This window comes from Vigna radiata, chromosome 5 (assembly GCF_000741045.1).
Source record: "Vigna radiata var. radiata cultivar VC1973A chromosome 5, Vradiata_ver6, whole genome shotgun sequence".
In the NCBI taxonomy this organism is placed as follows: Eukaryota; Viridiplantae; Streptophyta; class Magnoliopsida; order Fabales; family Fabaceae; genus Vigna; species Vigna radiata.
The window spans coordinates 28,150,028-28,174,557 of NC_028355.1; the positions used below are offsets into that span (position 1 = coordinate 28,150,028).

The 24,530-nt window shown below is 31.7% G+C and overlaps 3 protein-coding genes across 5 annotated transcripts; 2 read left to right on the forward strand and 1 right to left on the reverse strand.

The window, feature by feature from the left end:
* The first annotated feature begins 769 nt into the window (after positions 1–769).
* LOC106760570 (serine/threonine-protein kinase RHS3) lies at positions 770–4,922 on the forward strand. 2 transcript variants are annotated; one of them, XM_022781304.1, is made up of 4 exons: positions 770–1,345; positions 1,886–1,964; positions 2,470–3,275; positions 3,670–4,922. In XM_022781304.1, exons 2-4 carry the CDS (start codon positions 1,944–1,946, stop codon positions 4,538–4,540), a joined length of 1,698 nt encoding a protein of 565 aa, XP_022637025.1. In that variant the 5' UTR covers positions 770–1,345; positions 1,886–1,943; the 3' UTR covers positions 4,541–4,922. The 2 variants fall into 2 exon arrangements, with proteins under 2 accessions (XP_022637025.1, XP_014499477.2); XM_014643991.2 differs by lacking the exon at positions 770–1,345 and having other exon boundaries at positions 1,749–1,964.
* A 128-nt stretch (positions 4,923–5,050) lies between these two features.
* On the reverse strand, positions 5,051–10,987 carry LOC106760787 (isocitrate dehydrogenase [NADP]). Of its 2 annotated transcripts, XM_014644214.2 has the most exons (16): positions 10,896–10,987; positions 10,653–10,773; positions 9,983–10,026; positions 9,770–9,879; positions 8,615–8,652; positions 8,417–8,494; positions 8,270–8,323; positions 8,069–8,170; positions 7,792–7,883; positions 7,584–7,687; positions 7,387–7,455; positions 7,195–7,310; positions 7,040–7,074; positions 6,770–6,912; positions 5,418–5,540; positions 5,051–5,332 (listed from the first exon to the last, which is right to left on the reverse strand). In XM_014644214.2, exons 2-16 carry the CDS (start codon positions 10,699–10,701, stop codon positions 5,239–5,241), a joined length of 1,251 nt encoding a protein of 416 aa, XP_014499700.1. In that variant the 5' UTR covers positions 10,702–10,773; positions 10,896–10,987; the 3' UTR covers positions 5,051–5,238. The 2 variants fall into 2 exon arrangements, with proteins under 2 accessions (XP_014499700.1, XP_022637027.1); XM_022781306.1 differs by lacking the exons at positions 8,270–8,323; positions 10,896–10,987 and having other exon boundaries at positions 10,653–10,889.
* Positions 10,988–17,892: 6,905 nt separating this feature from the next.
* LOC106760844 (ATPase family AAA domain-containing protein 3-B) lies at positions 17,893–23,143 on the forward strand. The gene is made up of 8 exons (XM_014644276.2): positions 17,893–18,212; positions 18,298–18,393; positions 19,743–19,853; positions 19,934–20,243; positions 20,629–20,719; positions 21,056–21,389; positions 21,899–22,047; positions 22,240–23,143. The coding sequence occupies exons 1-8, from the start codon at positions 17,967–17,969 to the stop codon at positions 22,751–22,753; spliced, it is 1,851 nt and encodes a 616-aa protein (XP_014499762.1). The 5' UTR covers positions 17,893–17,966; the 3' UTR covers positions 22,754–23,143.
* Positions 23,144–24,530: the final 1,387 nt, after the last annotated feature.

Here is a 24,530-nt window from a genome sequence, read left to right on the forward strand (position 1 = left end):
ATATATATATATATATATATATATATATATATATATATATATAACTCTGCAGCTATGCATACATGTCAGGTGACATTTAACTAATAATAAGATTGGAAATGTATGGGTGACAGTTAATTGCGAAGCATATAAATAATTAAAAAAAAAAAATCTAACATGAATACATTTTTAATTTTGCCCTTTGATCATTCTAAAAGAAACAAAAGAAAAAAATTTGTAATTCTATGGCTTATTTCTTCCTCATTTTTTTCAAATCATAAAATCTGAAATATATTTTTTAATTTTGAATTGTACATAATTTATAGTGTACCATCTAAAATGTTTCTTATGTATGAATAACTTAAATTTTTCCTACAACTATGAATGAATGTATAAAAGGAAATATGTGCCTTTCAATAAATTGATATAAGTAAACTTATAACATAGCCCTTTAACTTTTAATTATAACAGAAACCACTCAAGTAGATTGAATAACATACAAATCCACCTTAACTCCATCACATGTAATATCACATTAACTATAACAAAGATAAACTTGAAGTTTTGGAGCCTCCATATTCACTGAGAAATATAACAGGAGTAAGATTATATATTTCGATAATATGACTACACATCTTTGTAATTTGTAATATATATATATATATATATATATATATATATATATATATCTGAAGGGATATGCATTTCATATCTTAAGAATATACTAAATTTATGATATAAAACACATAGGAAGATTAGTAGAAAAAAATATTAGTAGACCATACAAACTATATATAATGTTGAACAACACAAAATTATTCCTTTTTTTCCATGTGGAGAAGAAAATGAAAATACAATACTGTTATGAGGAAGCTATGCAATGGTGGTGACAACAAAATGTTATATGTTAATGTGAATTTATGGACACTATAGGAGTAGGCAGTTAAACCGCCATTTCCATTTCACAGAGAATATGACGCCTATCCATTCTTTTCCAAAATCACATTGATTTTCATATAGTTTTGATTTGCCAATTTTCTATATATAAATGTTGATTTTTTCCTAATTGTGGTTGTATTGCTATCTTCTACCTTTTCTTCCACAATTTCCTCTCAAGATACCCTAGTGTTTTTGATGATGGGTGGTGTTCCAATCAACAACCAGCTCATTTTCAACACCCTCATGTCATTTCCTGTCTAAACCAACAACCTTCACCTTTTCCCCCCAATCATTTTTCTCTCTTCTTCTTCTAAGGATAAAAACTGTTAGAATCATTTTTCAATGCATCTTAAACTTTGTTGCTCATGTTGTAGCTCTTAGATTACCAGAGGGAGTTATCAGCATTCATGCCATTTCTGACTTTCAGGTTTTATTTCCCCCAAATCTCTTTTCTCATGGATAATCAATCTTCAATGTATGTGCCATAATTGCTTGTTCATGTGCCTCTATGATTTGTATTAATAATGATGATGATTTGGTTTCTCATCACTAAAAAATATAATACTTATTATTATTCTTGCTTTCTGACTTTGAGAATGGTCGCCATGTCCTATGATCTGCATCACATTTCATTACGTGGATGCCATGAATTTTGTTTTTCGTTCTTTATTCTTTTGACGTTTATATCATGGCATCGTGCATGTTCAACAACTTCCCTGTTAACTTATATGTATATTCTCTCACAAACACAATTATTTGAGTGGTTACATAGTTTCAGAATCAAGGTAGTGGCAGGAATTGAGTACTTTTAGTTTCTTAAATTATGGAAAGACCAACAACTAGTTTCTTATATTAGGTGTAGTTTTGTTCTAATTTTTTATACCATTTAGATTTGTTTCAACAGTCCATGTTACATCTCAGTATAACTGATTTGCATGAGTTTTCTTATTTCTCTCTCTCTTTTCAGGAGTTCCTCTTGAAGGGTGTTATCGTGTTGCCTTTTGATAAGATCAAATCCTGTCAAGATGCCTGATTTACCACCTGAGGTAAGAGTTTCATCTCTATGCATCCCCATAATTGAACACAAAATGCATCTCAAGGTTTTAAAACTGGTATTGGCCACAACATTTATATACTTCTTCACAAAAGTCCTTTTTTGGAGTATTTTTATGGCAATTGTCATCACAGCTTTTTTAAATTTATGCAGTGGGTATGCACTAACATGTAAAAACTTCAAGGGAGTAAAAAGTAAGAAGAAAAAAGAAAGTAATTTTAAAAACAAAGTTAACTTAAGCATAAAATAAAATAAAAAAATTAAAGACACGATAACTTCTATAAATCAATGTATGCACAAATTGATTTTAACCAGCAGTTTTGTTTTTTTATATTTTTCTCTCCGGAAAAGTCTCATGTGAAATATAATTTCAAAGAACAAAATGAATCTTTGACCCAATTTATAACCTTGGATGCATTCACTTTTGGAGAAAAAAAAAGAGCCTGACAAAACTCAGTGAGAATTAACCAAAACTTCTGGTTCATCCATAAACACAGATGAGACACAATGTGTCAGAAGAGGCACACCATAGTGTTCATAGCAGTTGTGCAAAGTCAGGAAAGAACTCACCAACTCATCCCAATAATGTGAACCAAGCAGAAAAAGAGACCTTCAGAGCAGCAAATGTCCACAATTCAGGAAGAGAAACTGGACAATTGGACCATGTTTCAAAATCTGATAATGCAAAGTTGGAAGGTAAATCAAGACCCCAGAGGGTAATTCCACCAAACAGGAATATCTCTGACTTCAACCCTCAACAACACCAAAGTCCAAGCACAACGAAAAAGCCTGTTCAAAACCCTGATCACCATCATTCAAAGACAGTGTCTGTGTCAACCCCACATGGAAAGACCTCGAATCATGGGAGTACTGGTTCTCGCAGTAACAGCTTAGAGAGCACAAGTGCACACATTAGGCCGCATACTGGGGGTGATGTGAGGTGGGAAGCTATCAACATGGTTTCAAAGTGTGGCCCTCTCAATCTCAGCCACTTCAGGCTTCTCAAGCGCATTGGTTATGGAGACATTGGGAGTGTGTACCTTGTGGATCTCAAAGGGACCAAGACCTACTTTGCCATGAAAGTAATGGACAAGGCAGCACTCATAAGCAGAAATAAGCTTCTGAGGGCACAGACAGAAAGGGAGATTCTTGGACTCCTTGACCACCCCTTTCTCCCAACTTTGTATTCTTACTTTGAAACTGAGAAGTTTTACTGTCTGGTTATGGAGTTTTGTAGTGGAGGTGATCTTCATACTCTTCGACAGAAGCAACCTAACAAGTGCTTCTCTGAAGAAGCTGCCAGGTTAGTTAAACCTCACCGTCTTCTGATCATAATTCTTATTGAAAACCTTGTATGCAATTGATAAACAATATTGCAATATCTTGTACAAGTTTCTTCTTCACAGTTTTAGAAGAAAAGAAATGGAAATCAATTTTAAAGCATCTCATTAATGAGTCAAGTAATAAAAACTCTTGTAATTTACTCTTAATTTTTACTTTTAACTTTAGCATAAATTAATTTATTTTATAAAAAGATTATTTTTTAATTTTTTTATTTCATTACCTTATCCAAGGCTGGGCACTCATTAGTATTTCATGTTTATATCATTTTGCCATCAACAGGGACTTGTGTTAACCATCTGATTTCAGTTTGTAGATCCACTTAAGTACTTATATGCTTAAAAATCTTGTGATAGGTTTTATGCCTCAGAGGTTTTGCTAGCTCTGGAGTACCTGCACATGCTTGGCATTGTATACAGAGACTTAAAACCAGAAAATCTTCTAGTGAGAGATGAGGGCCACATCATGCTCTCAGATTTTGACTTATCCCTTCGCTGCTCCGTCAGTCCTACACTAGTCAAATCTTCATCTGCCCATGCAACCAACAATAGTGGTGGCAACAGTGACTCCAGTGGCGTACTAAGTGATGACCAAGCAAGCACTACTCAAGCGTCTAGTTTTTTTCCGCGCATTTTACCTTCAAAGAAGAACCGCAAGGCAAAGTCAGATTTTGGCCTATTGGTTGGTGGAGCACGCCTTCCTGAACTGATGGCAGAACCTACCAATGTGAGATCAATGTCATTTGTAGGAACACATGAGTATCTTGCTCCTGAGATTATCAAAGGAGAGGGTCATGGTAGTGCAGTAGATTGGTGGACTTTTGGAATCTTCTTGTATGAGCTGTTGCATGGATCAACCCCTTTCAAGGGTGCAGGGTATAAAGCCACACTTTTTAATGTTGTTGGACAACCACTTAGGTTCCCAGAAACTCCCCAGGTCAGTGCAGTGGCTCGTGACCTTATTAGGGGATTGCTTGTGAAAGAGCCTCAGAAGAGAATTGCATATAAAAGAGGAGCTACGGAGATAAAACAGCACCCATTTTTTGAGGGAATGAACTGGGCTCTAGTCAGAAGTGCCACACCTCCTCACATACCAGATGCTATAGACTTCACCAAGTATGCCAGCAAAGACACACCACCCCCGGTGGACAAGAAGATGGCAGATATTGCTAATGATAAACACAGCCATAATGCTAGTGATTCTTACGTAGATTTTGAGTATTTTTAGCAGTAAAAGTTCTATATGGATATAACACACTTCTTTGACAAGAATATACTGTACAAAGTGTCACCTCTCTTCCCCAAGAAAATTGAAGACTTCTATGAGAAACATACAATGTAAACAAACATGTAAATTTGTTCAAAAACATTCTTTTTCCCCCACTTTTTTGAAAATGACTTTAATATTGATGTAAGGACTTCCAGAGTAGCACTGCTTGCAAAATTCAGTGTTCAGAATATGTTTTGACAATGACAAGATGTTTATGGTACACGACATGAGTTCTTCAAATGAAGAGTTCTGTTGGCTCAAGCAAAATGTAATTTTGGTGATCTCAGATTTGTATTTTTAGTACAAGTCATATATTTGGTTAAAAAAACAGTTTGACAGGAATACACTCTACAAATTGTCAACTCCACCTTCTTTTCGTACAGAAAATTGAAGACATTTCTGAGAAATATACATTGTAAAACACAAGGCATTTAAATTCGTTCAAGAAAGTTATTTTTCCCTTATTGGTTTTTTTTTTTTCTTCAATATTGTCATAAGGTATTCCAAAGTAGCACTACTGTTTACAAATTCAGATTTCAGACTGTTATATACTCTAAAATGTTGTAACTGAGAAGCAATGGAATTCCCTCCTTCAAGAAAGAAAAAGAAAAATTAAGGAAATGGAGAACATATAATGGATACATTCATCTTGAACTTTACATCTTCGATTGTGAAGATAATCTTGTTCGCAGCTCCTCAGCTACAGCATCGATGAACTCTTCAGTATTCAAATACTGGGATCTAGAAACCCTACACATTAGAAAAAAGACCAAGTTTTAATCTGTTAGCATCAAAAGAAAAAATCAGAAAGACCAATTCGAGTGCCAGAAATTACTTAGGTCCATGAACAAGAAGCGCAAGATCCTTTGTCATCTTTCCCAATTCAACGGTTCCAATGCAAGCTGCTTCCAGTTTCTCCGTAAACTCCAACAGTCTAGCATTTCCATCCAACTTTGCCCTGTAAAAGTTATCATGCATTTGAATAAGCTTAGGAAAAACATTTTTTCTATTTTTTCTATATATATGGATAAGCTTTTAATAGAAAGTGCTCATGCTATCTTCATTTAGTACTCTGTTTTTTCCTTTCAAGAAGATATAACTTTTACTTTATGCTCACTACACTAGTAAAATTAAGTTTAGATACACTACTCTCACATATACCGTCAAGACAATATTTGTGCAGATAGACTAACCCCTCATGGTTCCAAGATTCAAGGACTAATTTGATGCGACTTTTATATGGGAAGACTTTTTTCGGAATAGGTTGAGTCTTCCATCCTATAACTTCTCTCGACTTTTGTCCTTGGTTTTGGTTTTTAACCCCAAGTTTTGTACTTATCTTTTATTATTAATGCCATTTTGTGTTGCATGTGACTGTTAGAGACACTGGTGTCAACCTATATAGGATGCCTCACACGTTACCTCTTACTAAAAATAAATTTAGCTAATGAGCAAAACATTAGGATCGTAGCATTTTTAATTTCAAAAAGTTGATATCATTAAATAAAAAGACATGTAAACCTGCTTTTAAATAAAGTTACAAAATGGATCCTATTTTGGAGCTTTTTTTCTGTCCTACCATGGGTTTCTTCAAGTTCATTGACTAGAGACTGGTCACAGTCATGATACTATGGTTGTTCCTAACTTGACAGTTTTTCACATGTTAGGAATTGAATATGGACTGGTCACTACATGAATTGTTTCCACAATGTGTGAACACAAGGTGCCTAACCACTACACCAACCCATTGGGTCCTATTTTGGAGCTTTATTTCGCAAGGTCAATTTTTAGAGTCTTTTTAGATAAACTTCTTCAAAACACTTGTAAGAAAAGAAATTAAGAACATCATTGTAGAAATTTACTTCAGATTATGGAGAATGTGTTTCAATTTTCCTTAATTTTCTTATCCTTGTTTATATAGAAATTTAATCAAATAGACCCTTAACTTATAAAAAGAAGCACTACAAACTTGTGCGTTCATTTCAAAAGCCTTATCTAATAATTGTAAATAATTTTAGACAAACTTTTTTACTAAAAACCATTTTTCCTTAAAAAAACCACAAACAACGGCCTCTTAAACCACCCAGCCTTCCTTCAGTAATATGAAATCGAACGGAAAAGGATAAACTTATACTGATTCTAGCATAAAGAATAACTAAGCAGACTAGTTTCCATTGCAATCCCTACCTGTGTGCAAGACCTCGTGACCAGGCAAAAATTGAAGCAATACTGTTTGTGCTGGTTTCACCACCTTTCTGATGAACCCGATAATGACGGGTTACTGTGCCATGGGCTGCCTCTGCCTCAATGGTTTTCCCATCCGGGCAAACCTGTCGCCAAACTTAGCTTCTTGAACATCCATACTAGAGATGCAATGTGGCAAAAAGAAGGGCGGAAGGAAATACAGTATGAATGAAGAGAAAAGAGAAATGCTACAAAAGGTTAGAAAAACAATACCAGCACTGATGTCATCAAGCCAAGAGAACCAAATCCTGTTCAATGGAAATTATTATAATGAATTTCAAGAAACTTTGGCCCATCCATAAACAGAAACAGCAGAACAAAGAATAACTAAAAGCTAAGTGAAATTCATGAGCATATGGATATCTCACCTTGAGCTAAGAAATCACTCTGCACGTCACCATCATAATTCTTGCAGGCCCATACATAACCTCCATCACTTTTAAGAGCATAAGCAACCATATCATCTATAAGACGGTGTTCATACCTAAGAATCAAGAATATGAGTTAGCAATCTATTTGTAATAAAGGTTTCAATTAGCAAGATTGCCAATTCAACTAACCATATTCCTGCAGCTTTGAACCTGTGGCTCCATTGAGCCTCAAAGACTTCCTGGAAAATGTCCTTGAATCTTTCACAAAAGCAAAGAGTTAAAAAGGTACTTGAGGGTTTGATTAACAGCAACTACAATAGCATCTCACTTAGAACAGAAGAGAAATTAAATACAAAGAAAGATGAACCAAAAATAAAACAGCATACCTTCCATCATATTTCTTTAAAATGGTATTTTTAGTGCTAAGATAGAGAGGCCATTTCTTCTGGAAAGCAAAGTTCATTGAAGCCTCAGCAAAAGCTCTAATGGACTGTTTCCAGATCAAATACAATATAATATTATTATCATCCAAGCAATAAGATATTATTTGAAAAGAATGATAAAAAAAGAAGAAAGCATCATCCAGATACAAACCTCATCAGTATTATACATGGACAAAGCTATGCCTCCAGCACCAGTAAAGTTGTAGACCTCTAGCTCTTTAATTCCTTCACCTCCACTCGGAGCTGTAAGCACACAACTGAACACCATAAGATTTCTTTGATTTTATAGGCCTCTCTAGCTCTTTTGTACTAGGAATTGAAAGCAATCAAAGTCTCAGTTTCCATTGGGAAACTTTGCAACACCATCAAGATTTGAATCTTCAAACTACTTGATCCATGAGAAAAAGTTGACTGGAGAGTGAATTTACCAAACACCAATTTTAGCTTTCCTGGTCCTTTTATAACTGTATCTGTTGCCCGATATTGGTCTCCAAAAGCATGCCTTCCAATGCATATTGGCTTTGTCCAGCCTACACAATAGAGAGATAGTAATTAACACTTGCTAAGTAGCAATCATAAAGTCAAATTCAAAATTTCAAATATGAAATAATCTTTAGCATTTTATGAACCTGAAACAAGACGAGGGATGTTTTTACATATAATTGGCTCTCTAAAAACTGTACCTGTAGAACATAAAGATTGAATGTTCCCCTAGATGTCAGATTAAATTCAGAAAACAAAGCAAGGATATAATAACTATTAGAAAGTTTAGTTACCATTTAAAATGTTCCGGATTGTCCCATTTGGACTTCTCCACATTTGTTTTAAGTTAAACTCCTTGACCCGAGTTTCATCTATGACAAAAAAACTTTGCATGTGAATTTCATTCATAATGCATATCAAGTTAGTACATAACCGTAAGTCATGACGTAGAAAAAGTATGCATCAGTCCAGCTTAGAACATCTGTGAATACCTGGAGTTATAGTAGCACATTTGATTGCTACATTATACCTGCAATGAAAATTTTTCCCTGGCATGTTAGGAGACCTCAGTGTGTAAGACAAGTTTCTCTAATAATTAACTAAAAACAAAAAGGAAAGCTACTCTAATCCACAGAATTCAAAAAATGATAAAATCAAAACATAAATTATGTTTTTTTGAGTTGATTATATGTCAATCTAAACCAAATACTCCTAAAAACTATATCTTCTTGCTATACTACAAGAATTATGTCTTTCCATTCTAACCTAGACTATTCTAAAGTATCGTATTTACAGAACTGAGCATATAAAAAGCATGTCTTTATCTCCATTTAAATCATATTTTTTCATCAAGTATAAAGGCAGTTTAGGCTACACCACAACCATGGAATGGAGCATTGCACCCTTTTATACCATCACAGGTATGGGGAGAAATCCCAAACCAACTGCCCCAATTTCTACAATTATATAACTAGGAACCTCTAAAGTGGATTTACCAACGGGACATGACTATATCAGCAAGTCAAAGGGCTAAAGGAGGTGAGACCAATTTCAAGCTTATAGTGAGATGATTCAATGTTGAACCAATCACCAGCTTGGTGGCACTGAAACCCAAGTTCAGTTATCCTCTGCTAAATAAAAGCATAAAAGAGTGAAAAACAACATTTCAACCACTTTAGCAAAACATTTATATACAATATTCAGAATTTGATCACAATTTTGGCTATGAAAGATCTATCTAAAATTTCTGGATTAATGGAATAGCTTAATCAAATCTAAATGAGTGAAGAGTCAGCATGACTATGCACTGAATCATATTTTTGCCACAAGAAGAAAAAATGACACGAGTGTATTTTCCTTTTAATAGTGTTGAATATAGTGAAAACTATGTATGAGATTAATCTCTCTTGTATTAAATATACACATAGGATACTCCAATAGAAAAAATATAAACTGAGTCCAAAATATAAATAAAAAATAATAACAAACTAATTAAAGATAAACGATAAAGATAAAATATCTAATAATCTAATATATCTAACAAACAGTATTGCAAGTTTTATCTTAATAATAATCATGGAAGAAACAATAGAAGAGGCTGATAACAAATTCTAAAATGATACATAATATCAAGATTGAACACTCACTTGAGTGTAGCTTCAGCACTTTCAATGGTAACTCTATCAGCAGTGGCATCCCGATGAGGAAGGCCAAGGTCAAAATACTTAATATTCAGCTCCAAATAAGGAAGAATAAGCTGCAAAAAAAAAGGAAAAAAGAAAAATAAGGAAAAAATATAATAAAAAAAAAATACAGCATAAACCTACTTGATTCCCAAAGATAACTCAAGATAAAACTACCTTATCTTTTATCATTTTCCAAATCACTCGGGTCATTTCATCCCCTACATGCAAAGACAAGGAAAGACTGATTATTCAGATCGAGAAACTGAAAGTCAATCACATTTTAAGCATCTATGGAAAAATCCTATGACTCCGAAGACAAAGTCTATGAGGATGAGACCCCCAATTTAACTGCATATTCAGTAGTAACTAAATCATATAGACAGAAACACTTCATTCAAATGTTTTAAATTATTATTTGGTATACAATTTTCTATCATAATTTTGCTTCAATTTCACAACTTGCTTTAACTTTCCATCTTCTAGACAAGCTTTTCGTGTTATTTTAATATGGTTCTAGACAAGCTTTTCATGTTATTTCAATAGTTATTTTTGCCTAATTAAACGTTTCAATCAAGAAAAAGCATCAAATTTAATAGAGGAGGAGACCCCCCATATGATCTCAGGTCCCAAAAACGCTTGAAGCATAACAAAAAATGAAAAGGGGAGATTGAAATTGGAAGCCCAGATAAAAAAAATGGTTAAAGCACACAACTTTTGACCCTGATAGAGAACTAAGCACTCCCCACACTATTATTAACATTCGTCAGAACCCAAAGGAAGAAAGATCACACAAACACAATAAAGAGAGAAATGTGAGAGATGCATAAAGTGATTCATAGCATACCATCCATTTCGACGATGGGGTTGTCAACTCTTATCTTCTGAAACCCCATTTTGTTGCTAGTTTGGTTGAGTTGAAAGTGTGAACTCAGAGAGGATCAACAATTCAAACTCTCAAACACACACTGAAAGGGAGAAATTGGGTTGTGTTTGTGATTATGTGACTTGAAAAAAATATGTGGCGTGAACCAACACATGATCACTGCCTCGCAATGAACAGAGTAAGATTAGTTTGCATTGGACTTACCGTTCAATCACGTTGAATGAAGGATCCGTGATAATGGTTAGCCAAGACATCATGGTTCCTTTCTTCTTTCCACCTCATCATCCACTTCCGACCAAAATAATGCGTTATTAAAATTTTATATTATTTCAAAAGGCTTAATTATTTTATCATTTATTTTTTATTAATAAATATTCAATTAAGTTTCCCAATTTTTAAATTATAACAATATAGTTATTTAATTTTTGTCCAATTAACATTAAAATGGCTCCAAATATATTTTTTTATAAAATAACATGCTCAATAACACAACATAATATTAGTATTTTTTTTCTAAATCTGGGTTAATTTAATTTCAAAATTATGGATTTGAGTCCAGTTTTAAAATAGTTATTAAAAAGACTAAGTTTATCTCGTAAACACGAATTCATCTTGAAAAAATCATTAAATGCATTTACGATTTCTGACTTTTGAAAATAAAATCATGGAAGGAGAGCATGATTTCCTTAATAATGTTAAAGTCATATTGGTTAAAGGCAAAATCTGAGAAGATTAAGTTTAATTAATTAGACGTGATTAAACTCAAAATAAAATCATAGAACTAAGTGAATTTAGTCAAAAATAAATTTCATTGAACTGAAATCGTATTAGCAGTTGGCGATTTTTACCTAAATATTAATTATACTAAAATCTTGTTTGATATTAATGACTTCGATCTAAAATAAATTTTCACTAAAACTGTTAGAGAGGTTCGATAGACATAAATCTCCACATTAATAAAATAATGTATGCTTTGGATCAAATATTTATGTATTTATTTTTTATATAATTTTAAAAAATTTCTTATCAATAAAAATATTAAGTATATATAAACCCTATGTGTCTCGTATTTTATTTAAATATTTATAAGTAATTGAATTGAACGGTGCTTTGAATCGGTGATTTCAATGTTAGGAAAGATAAAATCATACTTTTAAAAAACGACTTTGAAATTTCTATTAAAAAAGTATATATCTTTCGTTACTTTTCTTCTTTTCTATTTACAATGTCTTAAATTTCTTTTTCTTTGTTATTTAGACGTCGTATAACTATTTTAAAGACTTTTTTTTCTTTCCTAAAACCTGACTTTATTTTTTTTACTTCTTTCTTTTCTATGATTGTTTTTGCTTTCCTTATATTTAGATATAAACATATTTTTTTTCATTTTGTTTACTTTAAGAATTTAATTAATGGATTTTTTAACTTTTTACTGTCTTCTATTTTGATGTATTTATTTTAATCAAAAAAAAGTTTATAATATTTTATATGTTAAAATATTCTTTTGATAATTTCATTAATATATTTTAAAAAAATTATGTAAATTTTTAAATAATTTTTATTATTAAATTTATGCGTGATTCTTAATTATTAGTATTATCATTAAAATATTATTATATAAACTTATTTAACATCATGGCAATAAAATCACATGAAATTTAATAATAGAACTTATTCAAAATATAATACATAACAAATAAAAATATTTAAAAAATTTTGTAACATCCTAATTTTCACCGTGTTCAATTAATATAAGATTCATCACAATTTCAATAATAAAAGACAATTAGCTCTAGATAAATATATAAAATATTGTTATAATTATTCATATAACATATAATATAATAGCAAAATATATATTTGTAAGATTCTTAGAAGATATATTACATAAACCAAAGGGAACGACGAAACGTCCTACTTTAAGTCTCAGCTTTACCACCAACTAATACCTACTCACGGTAAATATCCTTTTTTACTCATATCATAAAGTAATCATTGCAAAAACAAACAAAACATGCACAAATAGACAAAGGTAAGCTAATTTACTAAAGAAACATTCTTATAATTAAAAAACAACAATTTAAGTAGATACAAGTTATATTAATTCATCCTATGACGTACAACCATGCATTCTAGACTTGACTGTCCAAACTAGTATTAATGTTTAATATCGGAGGATCGTGTACTTGTGGTGGTGATACCCGATCAACCTAAGCGCTCTACCAAGCTACCACTCACAAAGTTAGTCCTTGTTAGGGTCATAAAAACATTGGGACCGCTCTTATGAGAGGACCTCTTACTCCTCTCACCACATAATCATTATTCTCTACTTGAGAAATAATGGTTATTACAATATCATAATAACCTTCAATGTCTGCACTCCTACATCAATACTCACACTACTAAAATGGCACCATAAAATCTCTCAACGAGATCCATGAAATTATGTCAATCACAACTACCATGCATAAAACCAATAGCATACTCATCATAATCATCGTATCATATATGAAATGAATACCAAACACATTCACATTCAAATTACATTCAATGAACATCACCAATCTAATAAAAGTTACACATAGGATACAAAATAACCCACTTTAAACAAAGCGAGAATTCATAAAACACAAAAGCATACCAAAGCCTTGAAAACATGTGCCCAACACCAACTTTTGGCGCTCAATGCCACAGTATATGTGAGAACTCACGTCCAGCAACCTTATATTCTTGCCCAACGAATTATGGGGAAAAAATCTCAAGCTTGCAGTGAAGAAGCGGCGCTTAATGCCCCTAATCACCGCTCAACGTCAAAAAACTAGTAAGATGCCAAAGAATGTTGCTCAATGCCTTGGAGCTTAATAGCTCTCGAGTTTTGCTGCACCCAGTGCCCAAAATAAGCGCTCAACGCTATACCAAAATACGACAACTTCTAAATTTGATCTAGATGCATTTAAGACCTATCCAAATGACCAAGTTGGTATTCTTATAATAACATAAAACCTACCATGCTACAATTCAACAACAATTCCCAATTCATAATAACATCAATCCCACCAATTCAAGTAACCAAAAATAGGTATATTCAACAAGCAATTACTACAAGGTCCTTTCAATATCAGACATCACATATTCACTCTAGTTTCATACAATCATGTTATCACGTAGCATAATTTTAGCAAGCTCACATTCAACAACTCCATATACCAATTTATTCAATCTCAAACCAAATCAAGCATGCAACACAATTTATCAAAACACTAGTAAGATCAAAAGTGATAGTCAACTTTTCTTACACGTTATACAACTAAACAACTCTATAAAACCTAAAATTGTTCCCTCAGCTCAAAGAACTTTATATACACCCATAAACCACATAATCATGATTACAGTATGTTATTAGAACTACTGATCAACAAAGAACCTAAAGAAAGACTCAGATGACACATACAATGGAAAACTGCTCACATGCACGGGAAAACGTGACTAAGTTACTCTTTTACAAGAACTGTTAGGATAAACTTGAAGATCTTACCGCAATGATCACTTTAGCACCCTCTGATCTTCAAAAAATTTACTCAGCAAGAGGAAACTTAGAGAGAAATAAGAGCTCTAAAGAAAAACAATTTTTAGAGAAATGGTATGATTTAAAATAATGAAACTCATTTTATAAAAATTTCTATTTATACTTTAAACTTTTAGGATTAAAATTTAGGCCACACTACCAAATCTAAAAACGAAATTTTATAGATTCTTATAAATTTAGTAATTAAACTATTCAGAAAAAAAAGTATTTTTAAAATACACAAAATTTATCAAAATTAATGTTATTAAAATATATATCTTAAAAATAAAAAATATACATATAAAAATTTAGGAAATTTTAAATTATTTATTAAGAATTTTTCATTAAAAATAAAGTGTTAATTATACATTATCTATCTTCATATATTTAAGTAAAGCATGGCTTCAAATCTAACAAAAAAAGAAGTTTAATACATCATTTGGTCCCTTCTTATGGTGCTTTGGTTCAAAATAGTCCCATCTTTGAAAAAAGTTCACTAAGGTCCCATATTTCAATAAAAAATGTTCAATATCGTCATTTTGGCAGACAATGTCAAAAGCTTAACAGTGCAGATGCTAGCATGGCGAAACGTTGATGAGCTGTCAAATTGGAAGCTTATGTGGCTCTGTGAAGTCATTTACATGTGTAAATAATTAAGATAAAAATAAAAAATGACATAAAAGAGGTTAAAGTAAAAAACCCTTACCCTTATCTGTGATTTTTGGGTTTTTGCTGTTGCGAAAGTGATGATTTCTGGATTGTACTGCTGATTCTACTGTTGAATCCTTGAAGGCGCAAGTGAAACTTCGTACGGGAGTAAGGTAAGGAGTCATTATCTGAGCCTAATTAGTTCATGTTGTTGATGTTTTATTTGGGGGTTAGGGTTTATTTGGGGGTTAGGGTTCATGTTGTTGTTCTTGGTCATTGCATCACTCATGATAAAACCAGGTTGGAATCGAAGTTATCCCTTCATGTGGGGTAATTCCTCGTTGCAAATGGGGTGTCTGAATCGTTCAAAACGCAATGAACATTAGCAAAGCAACATTTTTCAAGCGCAACCAAGATTTTTTTTTTTTAAAAAAAGAAGCAACCCATGTTCAATTGAAGTCAAGTTACATGCTTTTGGCGATTCAACGCTTCCGAATTCATAGATCCATCCAAAAGCCATGATAAAACCCGCAACAATTGGCAGGAAATCAGAAAAAAAAGGAACATTAGAGAGAGAGATGTATTTTGGGTATGGGAAGGGGAAGGAATGAAAGCGAATACCGAATTGGGATTCGATTTTGATAACTGTCTCTTGATTCGCTATTGCCAGATGAAGAGGAATCGATGCAGTTTCCTTGCTGGTCTTGTAATTAAAAGTTTGAGCATCAAGTTTTGTTCTTGCACTTTGAAATGTTTCATGAAGTTTAACCTTTTTAATTTAATCCAGAATTAACCTATTTTATTTCATTTTATTTTTTTTTAAATATTTACACATTAAAATGACTTTACAGAGTCACGTTAACATCGAAGTAAACAGGTCATTGAATTTTCGCCATGCTAGTAACTACGCCGTTATGATTTTAAGTGCGTCTACGAAAAGGACCATATTAAACATTTTTTAATGAAATATGAGACTTTAGTGAATTTTTTTCAAAGTTGGGATCATTTTGAACTAAAAAAAAAAAAATGAGACCAAAATAGGTATTAAAAAAAAAAATAGAAGTTTCCTTTTCTAAGACATGATAAGGTAATCCACAAATTGAAAACCAAAGTGGTCAAACATGTATAACAATCTATTCTCGACACCATTAACATTGAAGTCTTTGTTCAAAACCACAACTTTAGTTTAATTAGTTTTAGATAAAAGTAGTAAGGTGACACAATCTCAATATAAATTCATTTTAGGTTAAATTGTCAATATCAAACACGACTTCAATTCAACCAAATTTTTAACCCAAGTTGTTTAATCCTATATCGGTTTATTTTTTGCTGCAGTTGCGTAATAAATATTCAATTAAAATTTTCAATTTTTAAAAGTATAACAACATAGTTATTTTTCATCTAATTAACATTAAAATGACTAAACAAATAAATTTCTTTTATAAAATTAACATGCTCAATAATATACTGTAATCTTCTATCATTTTGAAACTAATTTTTATATTATTATTGGAAACAAATACTATTTTTCTAGTTTTATCATTTATTCTATTGTTAATAAATATTAAATTTAGTTTTTAATTTTTAAAAATATAACAACATAGTTATTTTTCATCCAATTAACATTAAAGTGGCAGATAAATAAATTTCTTTCATAGAATTAACATGCTTAATAATAACACATAATAATAGCAATCTTCTACCGTTGGAATTGATTTCAATATTGGTAGTGGAAACTTATATGATATGTATGTTTTTTTTTTTTTTTTTTTTTTTTTTTTTTACTGTTTGGAGTTTTCAAAATTAAACTACAATTTCCAGATAACTTTAAAAGTTATATTTTTACATTTAAATTTAAATTAAAGATAATCAAAACAAGAAATCAATACATAAAATATCAACTCAATTAATTGTGGAAAAAATAATTATACTAAAAACCTATTTTAAAAAGCAACAAGTTAACATGTTTTTGGTATTTTGGCAATTTATTTTAGAAAAAACAAATATGAATTAAAAATAAAATATATATTTAATTACTGTCATTAATACAATAAAAATGAATACATATTTTATCATAATTGTATGTATAAAAGAAATCACATGTATCTAAAGTATTGTCACTCTTTCAAATTTTCAAAACTCAATGATAATAGAATTGAAACTAAAATTTTTAGTTATTTTTTTCATTGAAAATAATTATACTTTTGGCAAGAAATTTATCTTCTATTTTATTTCACAATTTTGTTTTAATAATCTTCCTTATAGAAGATGATCTTTCTATTGCAACTAAAAAAACAACAGAAAAATCAATTGAAACTTAAGAAAAACTTCTCTAATTGAACAATTAAATTATTAATATCATGTTTTATAATATATGAAGAAATTGAACATGTCATATTTTCATATGAAGAAATTGAACATATTGTATTTTCATATAAAGAAGTTAAACATATTATATTTTCATTTTTCTTTTATATACTTAAAAACATGAATTTACTTTTTTATTCTTCATTAATATATTTTTTTTAAAATTTAAGATAAAAAATAATTTATCATAATCTAATAAGAAAAATTAAAAAAATTGAAAAACATAATTACTAAAAAAAAATATACAATAATCAAGTCACAAATAAAAACTTGTTATAGAAAAAAAAAATACGATTTTCTTTTAAACTCCCGATAAATCAAATCATATTCTTGTAATATTTATTATTTGTTATTAATTAAAATACTTAATTTGAAGAGCGAATTTCTAAATCTCTATATTCTTTTCTTGGTGATAACCTACAATGTGATCATTATATAAATTTACAGATTTAAAAAGTTACAATACATTTTAATTATGAATAGTTTTAAATAGTATTTTTTATTATAATTCAGATTTTATAAATAAACACTAATTTAGTGTAATGTACAATAATATTTAAATTATAATTTATTTTAAATATTAATATTTTTAAGAAGATCTTTTATTACGATGAGTCTGGTTGTTTCCTTAAACCTACGCAGACCCTTAAACCCTACGCAGCGGGTTTCTTCTTCCTTCTTTGTTCTTCATTCCTTCAATGGCTTTGAAAACCTACGCATCCGCCATAGCCGCAGCTGCTGCCAGTGCCGCATTACTGAATCAGAGCACTGCTTACGCAGATGGAATTTCACCACCGAATCCTTCTGAAAATCAACCTTCTCCGGCGCCGCCAAAGGTGCGAAACGATCATCCGAGGACCACTTCTGCTGGGTTTGATCCCGAGGCCCTGGAGAGAGGGGTTAAGGCTCTCAAGGAAATTTCCGCTTCACCCCACGGAAAAAAGGTTTCAACTTTATGCTCATTTTCCCTTTCCATTCAACCCCACCATTTCTCTTCTCTGTCTTTTTAACTTGCCTCTTATAGTACAGGTCTTTGAAACTATCAAAAAGCAAGAGGAGACAAAACAAGCAGAGCTTGCTGCAAAGGTTGCTGAATTTAGGCAAATGAAAGCACAGCATGAGACAGTAAGTTAGTTTCATTCTCTTCACTTTAGTGCAATGGAAAATGTTGAATTTTGTTATGTTATTATTTTACTCTCAAGTGTGTTCTTTAATCATTGGAGTTCCTGGATTGTAACAACTGGTATCTACTGTCATGTTCATGAAAGCAAGCAGCTTTGCGGGAAATGGAGGAATGGTTAGAAAATCAAACTTGGAGTAAAAGTTGTGGAATTGTTGAACCACTCCAAAAAATTCCTGTTAGATATCAGGAACCACTGAATACAGTTAAAACCTTTGAAAATCTATCATTGGCCTGTTAGTTAGGATTTCTGTTTTGAGTTTATAACAGAAGATGGTTCCCCAACCTGTTATAAGTAGGACCTTTATTGTGGAATAGAGGTCCATTTCTTTGTTAGTTCCATTCTCAAGTTCCTGAACTTTGGATGTCGTATTCTTGCAGTATACCAGTGTTTTTGTAGTATGCCAAATGGTTAACGCTAATGAATCAACTGTTTATTTTTTTATACTAACAGTTAAGATTTGTTTTCTCCCATTTTCTGCATCGAAAACTAAATCACAACCTTCTGAAAATAATAACCGAGAGCAGTTCTAATAAGATTTGTTATATGATTACTCTTATGGTTTATAGATATATAAGGGATATTTTAGGATTCCATTTTCTAGTACCGTGGCCAAAATGAACTCCAGCTTCCATCATCTTGTCCAAAGTTATGTTTGGACAGATTCCAGTGTGAAAGGAGAAATATCTTTCGGCCTGTTAGTCAGTATATCTGTTTTGAGTTGGTGTCTGTTTCAGGGGTTATGGGTGGATGTTAGTTTATGAACGAAAATGGTTCCTCAACATGATATAAATAGGAATTCTGTTGTAGAAGTAGGGGGGAGGCTCATTTCTTTGTTAGTCACAAAACTGGACAGATGGTAGTGTTGAAAGGAGAAATATCCTTTGTGTATTTATTTTGTTGTCAAAAGACAATAAAAATCATATAAGAACTTTTTTCTTTTCTACCTCCGTCATCACAGAAATCCTAACTATTCTTGAATATTCAGAAAAGTCCTCACATGCTAACTATTCAGCACATAGAAGAAATCACAGTCCATATCTGACCTGGGATTGTCAAGATTTTGAATATTTTACATCACTGTTGTTTAATAGTTTATAAAATCATGTTCATTGCTTGGTAAGCTTTAGCTATTTCAGGGCGAAATTCATGTAATCAAAGTTCTTTTTCATTTTAGTTATGACCTTAAACCCTTTGGATGAGACATTTTTGCTTTGTTTTGTTGTGTACTACTTCAGGATGTTTTTGTGTCTTGTGATTTTTCTCTGATATATCATTTGGTTCATCTTGCAGGAAAGACAAAAAATTATATATGATGAGCAAAAAAAGCTTGCTCAGCATCAGGCACAAACAAAATCTCAAATGGCCAAATATGAGGATGAGTTGGCAAGGAAGAGGATGCAGGTGTTAAACCTTTTGAAACTCGGGATTTTTGTTGTATCATTTATTGAGCTTTTCTCAATGTTGCATTTTTTTCTTGGTAGGCTGAAAATGAATATCAGCGATCCAGGAACCAAGAACTAGTAAAAATGCAAGAAGAATCATCAATCAGACAGGAGCAAGCTCGACGTGCAACAGAAGAACAAATCCAAGCACAAAGAAGGCAAACTGAAAGAGAGAAAGCTGAGATTGAACGTGAAACAATCAGAGTAAGGGCTATGGCAGAAGCAGAAGGCAGAGCACATGAAGCAAAGCTAGCAGAAGATGTTAACAGGCGAATGCTGGTTGATCGTGCTAATGCTGAACGAGAAAAATGGGTTGCTGCCATAAATACCACTTTTGAGCATATTGGAGGTATTTTCTTACCAGATTCACGAAATATAGAGGATTGTATTTACAGTCTAAGATGCAACTGTCATTACGTATGTGTTTTTGGTCATTGTGTACATATCCTACTGATTTTGAAAAAAGCCCTTTGACATAAATTTGTGGGGTAACATGGTATTTTATTGTATTTTATTCATAATTTGGTTTGCTTAGTGAGCCATAGCCTATAACATTCCATTATTAATCAAAATATTATAATTTGAGGGATGCACTTTTCATTCAATTTTTCTTCAGTATCTGATGTATTTTAGCATAATATTGATGAATTCCATCAGTATCATCGCTTTACTGTGTTTGGTGAACTCCATTCCATACTAACTTGAGTTGAAAACACTTTATCCATATGTTGCAGGGGGTATAAGAGCCATTCTAACGGATCAAAATAAGTTGGTTGTCGCAGTTGGTGGAGTGACTGCTCTGGCAGCAGGGGTCTACACTACAAGGTAACTACACAATTATTTGTTATTGATGATATTATTTTATCTTGCCCTTGCTTTATAATTGAGGACAGTGGGGTAATGTAGTAATGGGCTATACCATGTAATATTTTTCCAGCACTTCTCACTTCTGGGAATTTTGAACTTGAAGAGCCATGTTTTCCCTTTCTACATTGTATATTTCTTATTCCATGGCAACATTTCACTTTGGTGTTATTTGCGTTCTAGAGTTGCATAGTTTTGTTCATTCTGGACCTTTGGTATTATGCACATCAGTTGCTGTGAGTGAGTTCATGGGTTGTGCAGTTTTATATTCACATCAATTGTTTTGGTCTAACCCAGGGAAGGTGCACGAGTAATTTGGGGATATATTGATAGAATATTGGGACAACCATCGTTGATTCGAGAGTCCTCCAGAGGGAAATATCCCTGGTCTGGCATGTTTTCTCGTGCCATGAGCTCCCTATCTCGACATAATGATCCAGCATCTGCCTCTAAAAATGGAAATGGTTTTGGTGACGTGATTTTGCATTCTTCTCTTCAGAAACGAATTGAACAGCTGTCATCTGCAACTGCAAATACAAAAGCTCATCAAGCACCATTCAGAAACATGCTTTTTTATGGTCCTCCTGGAACTGGAAAGACAATGGCTGCTAGAGAGTTAGCTCGTAAATCTGTATGATTTTTCTTCAATCTATGGTTACTTATTCTAATTTTCAAGTATTTCATAAAATTTACCTTCTTCTTGGGTCAAATAAGTGGGTGCATTGTTCAATGGGTGCTTTGTTAAATTGGTTTTTCCCTTTAACAGGGTAAATTTTAATGTATGTTATCATTCTGTATTAATTGGTGTGAATACACCAGCATGCAGCAAATTATTTAGTACATTTTTACGATTTTGGTCTGTTTCAGAATTTCTTCTTGCTATTTAGGGCCTACAATTAAAAAATTCAAAATTATGTTTTGACTGCTCTACAAATTTATGCTCTCATACTTTCTAAATTCAGTGGTTCAAATATATATTCAGTGTCATTTTCTGGTTATAGCATGCTTTATGAAACAATTAAATATATCCTCATCAGTTGAATATTTATGCTTATCAATTTTATTTTATTTTTTAACTGCAATCTTCTATACTTTCAAATAAGTTTATTTTATTTAATTTGGGTTTCCAACTTAATGCAGGGATTAGATTATGCATTAATGACTGGAGGAGACGTTGCTCCTCTGGGGTCACAGGCTGTAACGAAGATACACCAGTTGTTTGATTGGGCTAAAAAATCAAAAAGGGGTTTATTGCTTTTCATTGATGAAGCCGATGCATTTCTGTGCGAGTAAGCAATACTTCTTCCATGTTTTCATTTATTTATTTTTTTACTTCTCTTTGCTTGCGACAACATAAGATGATGAAGATCAGCTAGATGCTGCTCAATCAAGATCACATTTGTTTGTGAAATATGAAACTGACAACATACTTTCCTAGAAAATGGTTTGAAATGGATTCGTTGGATTTGATGGCTTTGCAGGCGGAACAAGACTTATATGAGTGAAGCACAAAGAAGTGCTTTAAATGCCCTTCTCTTCAGAACCGGTGACCAGTCTAAGGACATAGTCCTTGCTCTTGCCACAAATCGTCCTGGTGATCTTGATTCGGCTGTTGCGGACCGAATCGATGAGGTTCTAGAATTTCCCTTGCCTGGGGAAGAGGAGCGCTTCAAACTTCTTAAGCTCTATCTGGATAAGTACATAGCCCAAGCAGGATCCAGAAAATCTGGTTTTGTTAAAGATTTGTTTAAAGGAAAGCCACAACAAATAGAAATTAGGGGATTGACTGATGATATTATAAAGGAAGCTGCAGCTAAAACCGAGGGATTTTCTGGAAGAGAAATAGCCAAACTGATGGCAAGTGTCCAGGCTGCTGTATATGGAAGTGAGAATTGTGTGCTTGATCCAAGTTTGTTCCGTGAAGTGGTAGATTATAAAGTTGCAGAGCATCAGCAGAGAAGAAAATTGGCAGGTAGTGATAAACCTATGCCATGAGGAGTTTTAGAGATTTTATCAAAAACCCTTGTAAAATGTAGGTCTGGTCCATTGCATTATGTTATGGGCATGCTGCTATTTATTGGTTCCCCTAATTGATGAGAAGATTTTGGAATTTGAATTTTTTAGTGTTTCATTTACGGCTGATAATCACTATTCAACATTCATCTCTAAATGTAGCAGCAGCTAATCCAGGGTTTGATATCACGTTGAATATTCTTTTTCTCCCTTCACTGGCCAAAAACTAGGTTTCTTGCTGTCACTGGAAGTTACATGTACTTCTTGAAAAACCATCAGTCTACTCTACTGTGGTCTAGTGGAGGCTCTATTTTCATTTGTAATTTTTTTTATATAGTATTAATTACAATAAAAATATATTGTGGGATTCAATATTTGTTAGTAATTTATTGGTGATGACCATGTACACATACACCTGAGTTAGAGAATGAGAATACACAGTTCAGTGGTTAACCATCAATTTTCTCGTTTGCTTCAATCAAATTACTTTTTGTTTAACTACACTCTCATGTACTCTTTGTCCCTTAATCCTAATTTTTAATATTTACTTGTAATTTTTAATTATTAAAAATAAATCATGGAGATGTGGCAATATGTGACATGATTATCCAACTGAGAACAGAACAACAATAAGGGGATCATTATTATTAAAAACTATACATAATTTATAAAATAACAAGATCAATTACTCTTCAATCTAAGTATTATATATTTAAATTTCAGATTAAAAAAATAGCAAGAAAAATAACTAATATTATGTATCTTATAATTCTTAAAAGTTTCATGCTATATTAATGTTCAATATATTTTTAGTTTTAAACCATGATACAAAATTAGATTTCATGTTCAAAACATTAATCAGTTTGATTTTCAAACTTGTAAAAATGAATGAGTATAATCTTTATCACCCAACAACATTAAAAATTTATCCAAAGCAACATTACTATACGTGTATCCACATGTGGATACGTATGTCCATGGTAGGATGGAACATATGGAACAAAATTCAAAATTTGAAATGTTAACATTCCTATGTCATTTCTCACATGTAAAATATCATCATGTTAGCAAATAAAGATATAACTTATGAAATTTTAAAGACGATTAACAGATGGTTTGTTTTAATCCATTTTGGATTTCAATATTATAAATTAAATTCTAGTAAATATGTTTTATAATTATTGAAAATTGTTAACTTTTTTTACTCTAGCAGATACTTTTATTGTTGTCTCGTTATCTAAAAACTGTTATTCAATTATACTCAACAAGTTGTCTTTTATTAGTTAACAACTTGATTTATATAATCATCTTGGACCTCAAATCCTTGGTTTACTAGCACACTCTTGAATTGGAGATGCATAAATGAATAACAAATTATAATTTGATTGAGAGGTTGAAGAATTACTATTTTTAAAACAATATCTTAAATTAAGTCATTTTCCCTAATCAAGTCATTTTTAAGAAAATCTATATTTCTTTATTTAACAATTTTAGTGTCATTGAATGCACAACAAAATTTATATCCTTTAAACTTTTTAGAATATCCACTAAAATATACGGTAATAGTCTTTAGATTTAGTTTCTTTAGTTATGGATTTTAAATTCTTATTTTGGAGAATTCTAAAAACCTATGAATATAATTAAATACAACTAATATTTTTATTATACTTTATATATATATATATATATATATATATATATATATTTAACTACTAAAGATTTCTAAAGAGATCATTAAGGACGTATAAACTATACATTT